This window comes from Triticum dicoccoides, chromosome 7B, assembly GCF_002162155.2.
Source record: "Triticum dicoccoides isolate Atlit2015 ecotype Zavitan chromosome 7B, WEW_v2.0, whole genome shotgun sequence".
Classification (NCBI taxonomy): domain Eukaryota; kingdom Viridiplantae; phylum Streptophyta; class Magnoliopsida; order Poales; family Poaceae; genus Triticum; species Triticum dicoccoides.
In genome coordinates, this window is record NC_041393.1 from 772,843,593 (window position 1) to 772,853,800 (window position 10,208).

The window sequence follows — 10,208 nt, forward strand, 5'->3', positions numbered from 1 at the left end:
CTTTCTCCAATCCCCACATGTAAAACAACAACGCCCCTCCTTCTTTCGTGCATCAAGTAGCCCAGTATCATTGTGTTGTGCTGTTCAACATTGCCTCCCTCCCCGAGGCGCCTATAGCAAGAGGAGAGAAATCGACACACTTAGTTTAAGGTTTGTAATCCTACAAGGTCGGAACTGAGGAGGGATCATAGGAGGTCATCATGGATGGGCATCACATGGCTGAGCTCAATCGTGTAGATACTCAAACGGAAGAAGAAGCATATACAGGCAACCACACGGAAACAAGTGGTGGACGATAGTGGGGAGCCCTTCGAGGTCATAATCATAGATGGAAGCAAGGACCCCATCAGGACCGAGGTCTCAGTTGAAGTAGAGGCTTTCGCTGCTTACTTAGGAGCCGACACTACCGTGTCAGACCATCTCCAATAACTTCCTATATTTAGTTACCAATAAAACATTTTCTAGGTATAGGAGCAAAAAGATAAGAAGAATCTATTAACTCCTCCTTCCGAAGGAGATACCAAACACTATTAGCGTAAACCCGAACTCTACATATTTAGGAGGCACCCAACCATCACAAGGCACACACACAAAAATTAATGCATGTACCAGAGCCATAGAATACCGAAGCTATGACTTAGCAGATGAAAAATTAAAAGAAGGGGAAAGGGCAAAACTGATCCTCGTCGAGCAGTTGTAGCATCCAAAAATGATATAGGCGCACATGGTCTAGTGACATACCCCGAGCTGTAAACCATGCACACACCAAGAAAATAGCCAGTCACCGAGCCATTGATCGTTGGGCGACAGTAGATGCCACGACCGTAATCCTAACTTAGACAATCCGCAATCCCATGATTCCGTCTCTAGATAGTGTCTGTCAGAGGTAAATCTATTTCCGTTTCAGAAAAAAAAGGTAAATCTAGGCACCCCGAACAATACACCATGAGTTATCATTGTCCTTCCAAGGCTGCAATTATCACAGGCAAATTCCCCCACACGACCTTCGTAATGTGACATCTCGATGAATGGCGGCCACCAACTGTGGCCAAGCTCAACCTCGATGCCCCAGCCACCCAAAACATGGCACAGACAAGACAAGGTAACGTCCACCGCCACAAGAACCTGCCATCATCCCTTAGCCCCCCTATCAAGTGCAGCTCCAAGATGATGCTCCCAAGAGAGAAACATCACCATTGATGTCATCATCTGATCCAAGATCACTCGAACCTAGCCTTTCCATAAGAGCAGCAGGAAGGTAGGCGATAATGGCATCGACGACACATTCAACAAGCTAGCGACGTCCAAAGGCGTCACTATCTTCGGTCCGGAAATAAAATCCGAGCACAACTTTTGCCGTCTGTCTCTTCGCAACCGAGCAAATTACATAAATTTCATGGTTCGTTTATCTCTCCATGCGTATGTACTTCTAATAATATATGTAATTAATCACATGATAACCCGAACATTTACAATCAGAAACCACACATTTGAACACATAAGCTTTAAATACAAATTCAAATATAAATCAAAGTCCGATTGTCAACACAAAGCACAGTGCATCTAAAAATGGGTAAAATGTAATTAAAAATACTGAAGTAACTAATGACCGTGTTCGCCATGGAAAGATCCGAAAGTCCTTGAAGAGGTCATCTCTGAATTTTTATGGGAAGCTCACGCTTTGATCTCTTGGTGCACATGGAAAAACCTTCTGATCCGGTGTTCATTCCGAAGAACTCTCACCATTCTTCACATGGCCTCATACTAATAGCTTATAGCTTGGCCACTTTTGTTCTCAATGGTCACATCGTGCATGATCATAATCAGAAATTCGAAGGCACACAATATCTATTTAATCATATTTTGTTTAACATCACGGTAAATTATATTTTTTCTTTTACAATATCTGAAGAGTATACTAGTTTTTTCCTCAAAATGTCTACCCTGTCCAAGGCTTCTTGATTGACTCGCGATTCACAGAGTAGTTAGATCCTACACAAGGGCACAATAAGTCTTAAGTTTCAATCGTTGAAACTTATGATTTTGCATCTGAAATTTCCCATTTTCTTGCTCGCTTGTACCAAGTTCGGAGATAAAATATTAAGCAAATTATATGTCGGCCGTAGTCACAAAATACGTGCTTTTATTGTTTGCTCGTACTAAGTTTCAACAATTGAACTTCACATGTATTTTTTAAATTCATCAAAATACATTGAAATTGGAGCTTATTTGACATCGCTGGTCATGAGAAACTTGAATACGAAAACATAACTTAATTTGAACTTTCTCGTTTAAAAGATATACAAGTTTAAAAAATCAAAAGCCAAAATAAAAAGCTCGTGTGAGGACTCGTTGACCTGGGACCTACGTGCCACAAATTCTCTCCCAAACTATAGGTTGAAGTTGTAAGGTGTAGAAAGGAACATGTGTAGGAAAAACAATTTCCTCGGTCAAAAAGTAAGTATAAGAAGAGGATTTTTTTCCTTGAGGATTGACATGTCGAAAGTTACAACTTGATGCTTACTGAATTTAATATTAACTCTAAATTGCTGTCTATATTTGCAGCTACTCATTTCTCATGCAATCTATATATGTAATTCTATTTACTTGATTTGTTTCAAGTCAGATTAGGCTTCACATGTATATTCCATATTTGAATTATTTTTTGAAATTAAGTTGAGAACTTACCCATTTTATAGGAAGCTGTTGATTCGACTTTGGTGATCAATTTTGATTATCGTGATAAAGTTCACTTTGACAAATAAATAAAAAATATTTTCCATCCTTAAGTTTTGACTGTTTCCAAAATGATATTTACATATTTATAAATTTAATTTGCTTCTTAATTGTAGATAGCTTGGGGCCAGAATGAGCCGACTTCCAATGAGGAGGAGCTTTCAAAACTTATCATGGCCAAGTGTGGTGGGCTACCCAAAGTAATAACAGCTATAAGTGAGTACTGGCGCGTAGAGCGACGGAGAAGTAACAGCCAACAAAATGAATTAACATTGAAGACTATAAATGCTAACTTCATGGGCATGCTGGAAGGTGACTCAAGATTCCATAGTTTAAGGGGTCTATTTTCTTGGATGCAATCCTACTTTGATGCTTGCCCCGATTCGCTCAAGCCATGCATATTCTATCTATCAGTCTTTCCTTTAGGCCACAATATTAGGCGAAAACGTTTGCTGAGGCGGTGGATCGCCGAGGGTTACTCCATGGACACACCTAGTAGTACCGCAGAAGAAAATGGGGAAGAGTTCTTCTCCAAGCTTGTCAAGTTGAGCATAATCCAGCAGCAGGGGCAGATGCGACAACACTCACCAAGCAAGGCGAAGAAGTGCCAAGTCAATGGTTTTTTTCGTGAATATATCATATCTCGGCCAATGCAAGATAACCTTGTGTTTGCACTCGAGGGGCGTTGCATTCTCAACACGCAACGTGCTGGACAACACCTCACCATAAGTAGATGTTGGGACAGAGACAAGATTCTATTCGAGAGCCTGGAATTGTCACGTCTACGGTCGTTGACAGTGTTTGGAAAGTGGATGCCATTTTTCATGTCTGCCAACGTCAATATGAGATTTCTCCGTGTGATGGATCTAGAGGACACGTCAGGTGTAGCAGATGATGACATGGAACAGGTCGGGAAGCTACTGCCACACCTCAAGTTCCTCTCTGTACGAGGATGCCAAGATATTACTCGTCTCCCAAATTCATTGGGTGGCTTAAGGCAGCTGCAAACTCTGGATATCGAAGGCACCTCCGTGATTATGTTTCCAGCTGTTATCATGAAGCTAGAAAAGCTGCAGTACCTTCGTGCTGGTCCCATTCGTTGTACATCAACATCATCAGAAGCGAACACAAGCGTGGTCCCATTAGCAGGATCACCAGTGGACGGCGATGGTGATGGCACGAACACAAGCCAACCACAGCCGGCAGTATCAACAGAAACACCACCAACAGCATGCTGTGATGGCATGAGCACAAGCCAACCATCAGCGGCAGCATCAGAAGTAACAACACCACTGCCAGTGGACAGTGATGGCACGAAAACAAGCCAAACACCTGCTGTAGAATCAGCAACATCAGCACCAGCACCAGCACCATCACCAGCACTAGCGGACAATGAGGGCGCATATGAGGCCACCACCAGCACAACCCAGCCACCAACGACAGCAACAACATATGAGGCGGAGGAGACAACACCTTTGATCTGCAGGCCACGTGGTGGCTTGGTATTCAGTTGGTTGTCCAAATTGCGTCATAGGAGCAACCCACATGATGGAGTTCAGTTTTCAGTTGCTGCAGCAGGAGGAATTGGGAAGTTTACGGCCTTACATACCCTCGGTGTCGTCAATATTGGTGGTGCAGGTGGGAAGCACGTCCTCAGAGAGCTCAAGAAGCTTACCCAATTGCGCAAGCTAAGATTGTGCGGCATCAACCAGAGAAACTGGCGGGATTTTTGTTCTTTCATCTCAGGAGATGCCCATCTGGAGTCTTTATCGGTTCGACTCGATCAGGAGGAGACCACAAGTGCTCCTCAAGTCTTTGGTTGTTTCAGTGACATCTCCGAGCCTCCCAAGATGCTAAAGACACTTAAAGTGTACGGGAAGAAGGCCCACATATCTCCATTATGGGTGAAGCAGCTTCACAATCTCACAAAGGCTGATCTTGCGTACACCATAGCGACCCAAGAGGACATAGACTGCCTGTTAGATTTGCCCCGTCAAGAAATCATTCAAGAAATCATTCAACGTGTTTGTGTCAAGCCGATTAAAGACGGCGAGCTCAAGTTTGGTGCGTTTGGCAGTTTCAGCAATCTGCGCTATGCCATCAAATTCAAGAAGCTGAAGATTGATTGCAGCTACAGGTCAAAGATAGTATTTGGACCACTGATACCGTCGTATGTTCAGGTTCTGGTGGTTCACTGCTCTTCTATTACTGGGTCATCATTGGAGCTTTCTGGGCTAGATAAATTAATGTGCCTCGAGGAAGTGCGGCTGAAGGGTTCCTACAGCGAAGCAGTCAAGCAACACTTGCAGCAAAAACTTGACGAGCTAGTGCCACTACTAAATCAGAGAAGACCTGTCCTGAAGCTGGAGTAGCAACCACATCAGTCATGATGAAATGATTGGTCGGTACTGTTTGTTAATTTCCTTTCCTTTTCTTCTGCTCTATCTATGTGTAACCGACACTAACAAACTCCCAAATCAACAAGTTAATTACGTATGAACTTGTATGCCCTGGATATCTTATTTCTTCTCTGCATTGCCACGAAAAATAAGTTCAAAATTTGCAGCTCGATCGCGGACAAACAAGAGGAAGGTGTATCCTCTTTCCGTGGTGCGTCAAAGTGCGAGAATTAAATTCAAACGAAATTTTCATGATGATTTATGAGAGGTGTCTCTTGGAATAGTAGAGGTCTTGCGGATCTGGCTAAACATAGATTTTTGTCCGACACTTCTAGGGAAAATAAGTTGGATTATTGCGTTGCTCGCGATGGGGCATGATGACTTCACTTCTCTGTTTCTTGTCATGATTTCTGATGGCCTGGACTTTGACCGGCATTGTCTCCCACCACAAGGAAGATCCTTCGGGATCTTGCTTGGGGTTAATTGCGAATCTTTAGAGGATGTAAATGTGTTTATGGGTGAGTATGCCGTCAAATTTCATATGCGATTGAAAGTTGATGGCTTCAGGTGGGTTGTGGTTGCTGTATACGGTGCGATACAGAAGGAGTTCAAACCCGACTTCCACACGGTCCTGTTAGGATTTGTGGGGAGGAGAGGTTACCTATTTTAGTTGGTGCAATTTCAATATTATTAGGCGGTGAGAAGAAAAGAACAACGATAATTTTGATGGGAGATGGTCATTCATGTTTAATGTCACCATTGAGAGTGTAGGCCTGAGAGAGATTGATCTCACATGCAGGTAGTACACTTGGGCGAACTTGCAGAATCCAACATATGAGAAACTAGACCGAATGCTAACCAGTGTTGATCGAGAACAAAAGTTCCCTTCGGTAACAGTATGTGCATTGCAAATGGGTATTTCGGGTCACACCATTACAAAACTAGATGATACCCCGCGCGTTGCTGCGGAAAGGAATGCGAGTATACCTATTCATAGAATTACAGATAGAAAATTATAGAAAAATTAGTAACATGTAAAGAATATAAAGAAAAAAATTGCTAACTGACTTGCGGGTTGCCATTGGCGCGGAATGATTCTCATGTGTAAGAAGTCTCGAATACAAAAGAAATAACATTGAAGCATCCAGATAAAAAAGTGGTTCGAATACTTGTAAATTTGGTCCAATTTTGCAATTTGTATTGTAAAATTATGCCCAATGTTACAATTTGTCTTGATCTCTAATACAAAGGAAATAACACTGGTGATTGCATTGAACACAGAGTTTCCGCATAGCATCATTGAACAAAACCGTCGAAAAAAGTCTTGCCAAATTTGCATTGAGCATTTCAACAAATTAGTGGGAAACAAAATTCTCAACTCAATTATGGGGTCTCACAAACAAATAATAATTGGTCACCTTTGCCACATAAGACAAAATGACTGACTTTGGCCATAAATGTTAATTGTATCTGCTTGTGAAATATGCCCTCTTCATGGATGTAAAGTAAATCTTATATTCCAAAACAAATAGCGTATCCAAGTATTATAAGGTGCAAAAAACATTACATTAACCACAATATAAAGATGAGACGATTTATTTTTAATTCAAAGCACTGACCTGGGCTTCTTGATCTGAGCAACAAAACAGTGTATCTAACAATATACTCCAAGTGAAAAGGCTTCCTGGTGAAACGCATGCACGGACATGTGCCTGGACTGGAGCGTATTGGCGTGTGGCCTGGCCGCCTGGTAGCATCAGATGGTGCAGACAGCGGTGTGAGCAGTGGGCAGTAACTACAAAGGCATAATCTAAACGACAGGCCACACAGAAGCGTGTTAAGAGCGGTATTCATCATCTCACAGATGAATGTAAGTGCAGCTATGCTCACCTGATGTGACCGTCCCGAAGCCGAAGGTGGATTCCCTATGGAAATCGTCTTTGCTGATTTAGTCGGCCTTCTCGCTGCCGCCGACGGCTTCGGAACACAGCAACGACGCGCAAAGGACTCAGCGGCTGTGCCTTGCTCAATGATCTAGGATGGCCGGCCATGGAACGGCGGCCCAGCCCGTGTACGCTGAACACTCATTGAAACATCAAGAGGAGAGACGTACCGGCAAGCATGGCGGAGGAGGTTCGAAGGAGAGCAGCGGCGGGTAATTAACTCCGAGGAAAATAGTGGGCGAGGCGGACTGGACCGGAGGTGGTGTGGCGGAGGAGGTCTGGAGGAGAGCAACGACCACACACATGCTGATTTGGCTATGTATTCCTCGAAGGTCTGGGTGCTTGTCAATTGAACCACGGTCGGCGGCCCGTCCTGCGATCCAACAACCAGGGTGGCGTTGGAGGTGAGGCAGACCGACGGTCTTGCGGGAGGATGGCAAGCGCAAAGGCTGTCTCCGCTCAGTTAAATCTCACAATTCTTGCACGCACTACTAGGAAAAGGGCTATAGATGGAAATGACACTAATGACGCACCAGACAAGTGGTGCGCCATTAGTATATACTAATGGCGCACCACCTTCTGATGCGCCATTAGTGTTGAAACTACTAATGGCGCACCCTGACCACGGTGCGCCATTAGTACCAAATTTTTTTTTAACTAGTGCGCCTGTCCAAACATACTAATGGCGCATCCCCTGGTGGTGCGCCATTACTAGTTGTAACTAGTAATGGCGCACCAGCCAGAAGGTGCGCCACTAATGTTAATTTTTTTATTATTGCTTTTATTCCTTTTTTTGCAAAAGTTTTAATGGCGCACCACCAGGGGGTGCACCATTAGTAACCTGGATTACTAATGGCGCATTTGTTGCTGGTGCGCCATTAGTAAGTGGGCAGCAACAAGATATTTTGGACAGCCTCTCCTCCCACATCACTTTCTCCTCACTTCATTCTCTCCACCGCCTCCTCCTTGTCTCGGGTGCCTCCTCTTTTTCACCTCATTTCCACCATAGATTCATTCGAATTAAGTGGTTAAGTTACCTTGTTTTGATAGGTAAGTAAGGGGGGAAGCTATATTTATGTTGTTCTCCCTACAACAATGTGCACATGCACTTTTTATGGCCTACCTAGATCTATGTATGTTCGTGGTGTTGCATATGTTTGTGGTGTTGCATATGTGTTTGTGTTTGGAGGTATACCGGTATTTGAAATGCGATAGTTGCCAATATTTTGCCGGAATGTTGATTCATTTCCGTTTCGGCGAGAATTTTGGCATTAAGCATTCTTTTTGGTCCTATTTTTAGGGAAAGTCATGCCAAATTTTTTCTTGGTTCTAAAATATCGTTTTGCTCTACCCGCAGGCGACCATGGTCCGCACGATGACCGAAGGCATCGTGAATAGGTTTTTGAGGTCCGCGAAGGCCGAAATGCTTCAAAAGAACGAGACGGAGATAAGATGTCCATGTTGAAGATGCAAGCTGAATAGCCTTATTGCGGACCCGGATTCCGGGCAGGTGCGGGACCACCTGCTCTTGCGTGGTTTCATGGATGGCTATCGGTGGCAAGGTGATGAAGATGACTACGAAGTCGTCCATGGGGGCCGGGCAAGAAATGAGGAAGGGCAGCAAGACAACCACCGCGGCTCTGGGGGGCGAGAAGACGAAGAATCCCCAGGAGATGATCACGACGGTGATGCTGTACACAGTCATCATGTAGAAGATGCAGGACATGATGATGATGCCGGCGGAGCAGACGACGCTGGACCATCGATGGGCTGGGTGCAGGACCCTCATATTCAAGAGCTGCTTCTCAAGCAGACGGATAACGCAAGAGCTGCCGCCCGAGAGAAAGCCAAGATGGATCAAGTTGAGTTAGACGCGGTTACTCCATTGTATGAAGGATGCAGGCCCGAGGATACCCGCCTGAAAGTAACGCTCATGGCTCTGGAGATGAAGGTAAAACACAAAATGACCGACGCATGCTTCGACGAGAACATGTCATTCTGGCACGAACGTCTTCCCAAGGGGAACAAGTGCCCGACCAGTTTGGAGGAGGCGAAGAAAATCGTGTGTCCGTCCTTGGGTGGTAGAGCACAAAACCTTTATTAATAAGACGTACAATGACCGAGGCCAACAGAGGACGGACGGAGATATACTCAAAGAGCACAACTCATGTTTCACGCGTTGGTTCAAGCAGAAGCTTCTGTCGTACCCTTTACATGAGGATTCTTCCGCGGAAGAACAACTCATATTCGCCTTGTCACAGGGCGCCGAGCACAACCTGATGACCTATGAGGCGTACGATATCAACGGCTACACATTCTACATCAAGGCCAAGGACATGAAGAGCGATGGTTATCAGAACTCCGGGGTAACGATGGAATCCTACACCGGTAACGACAAGGACAGATACTACGGAAGGATCGAGGAGATCTGGGAGCTGAGCTACGCTGGAGAGAAGGTCCCGATGTTCCGTGTTAGATGGGCCAAGAACGTCATAAAAGAAGACCGGTATTTCACCACCATGGTTATACCCGAAGCCAAATCCAAGACCGCGGGCGCAAACGTCACAGCGAAAAATGAGCCATGGGTACTGGCTTCCCAAGTGGACCAATGCTTCTTCATTACCGACCCGCCAAAGCCCAGTCGTGTTGTCGTGAGGAGAGGCAAAAGGAAGATCATCGGAATGGATGGAGTAGCCAATGAGCAAGACTTCGACAAGTACGGCGACCCGAGGATCGAACATGACGACGATGATGAAGTAGCAGCATACACCACAAGAAGAAGCAGGACCACCCTACCTAAAGGACGTCCGTTCCACAGAAGAACTCCATTTGCGAAAAAGAAGGGCAAAAAGATTGTGAACAGATAGCTAGCTAAGATCGATTGTATTTAAATCGTAGCCTTCATTTCTCGATTGTATTTCATGGGTACGTTTTGAACTATCATGAATATTTTTAAATTTCATGGACACTCGATCTCGATCCCGGCCCCCTCCATCTCGATCGCTATCCCACCTCGCCAGATCCGGTCCCCCTCGCCGCCGAGCACCCCCCCCCCAGTCCACTGGCCGCCGCCGCCGACCCCCCGCACCCTCGATTCCCCTACTCAACCGCCGCCGCCGACCCCCCGCAC

At 45.0% G+C, this 10,208-nt stretch overlaps 1 protein-coding gene across 1 annotated transcript in view; it reads left to right on the top strand.

Annotated features, from left to right (window-relative positions):
• LOC119340541 overlaps positions 1-5,269 on the top strand; it is a 23,938-nt gene extending 18,669 nt beyond the window's left edge. Inside the window, exon 4 of the mRNA XM_037612463.1 lies at positions 2,853-5,269. Within this exon, the coding sequence (XP_037468360.1) occupies positions 2,853-5,108 (2,256 nt within the window). The 3' untranslated portion in view covers positions 5,109-5,269. The remainder of the gene's footprint in view (positions 1-2,852) is intronic.
• Positions 5,270-10,208: the final 4,939 nt, after the last annotated feature.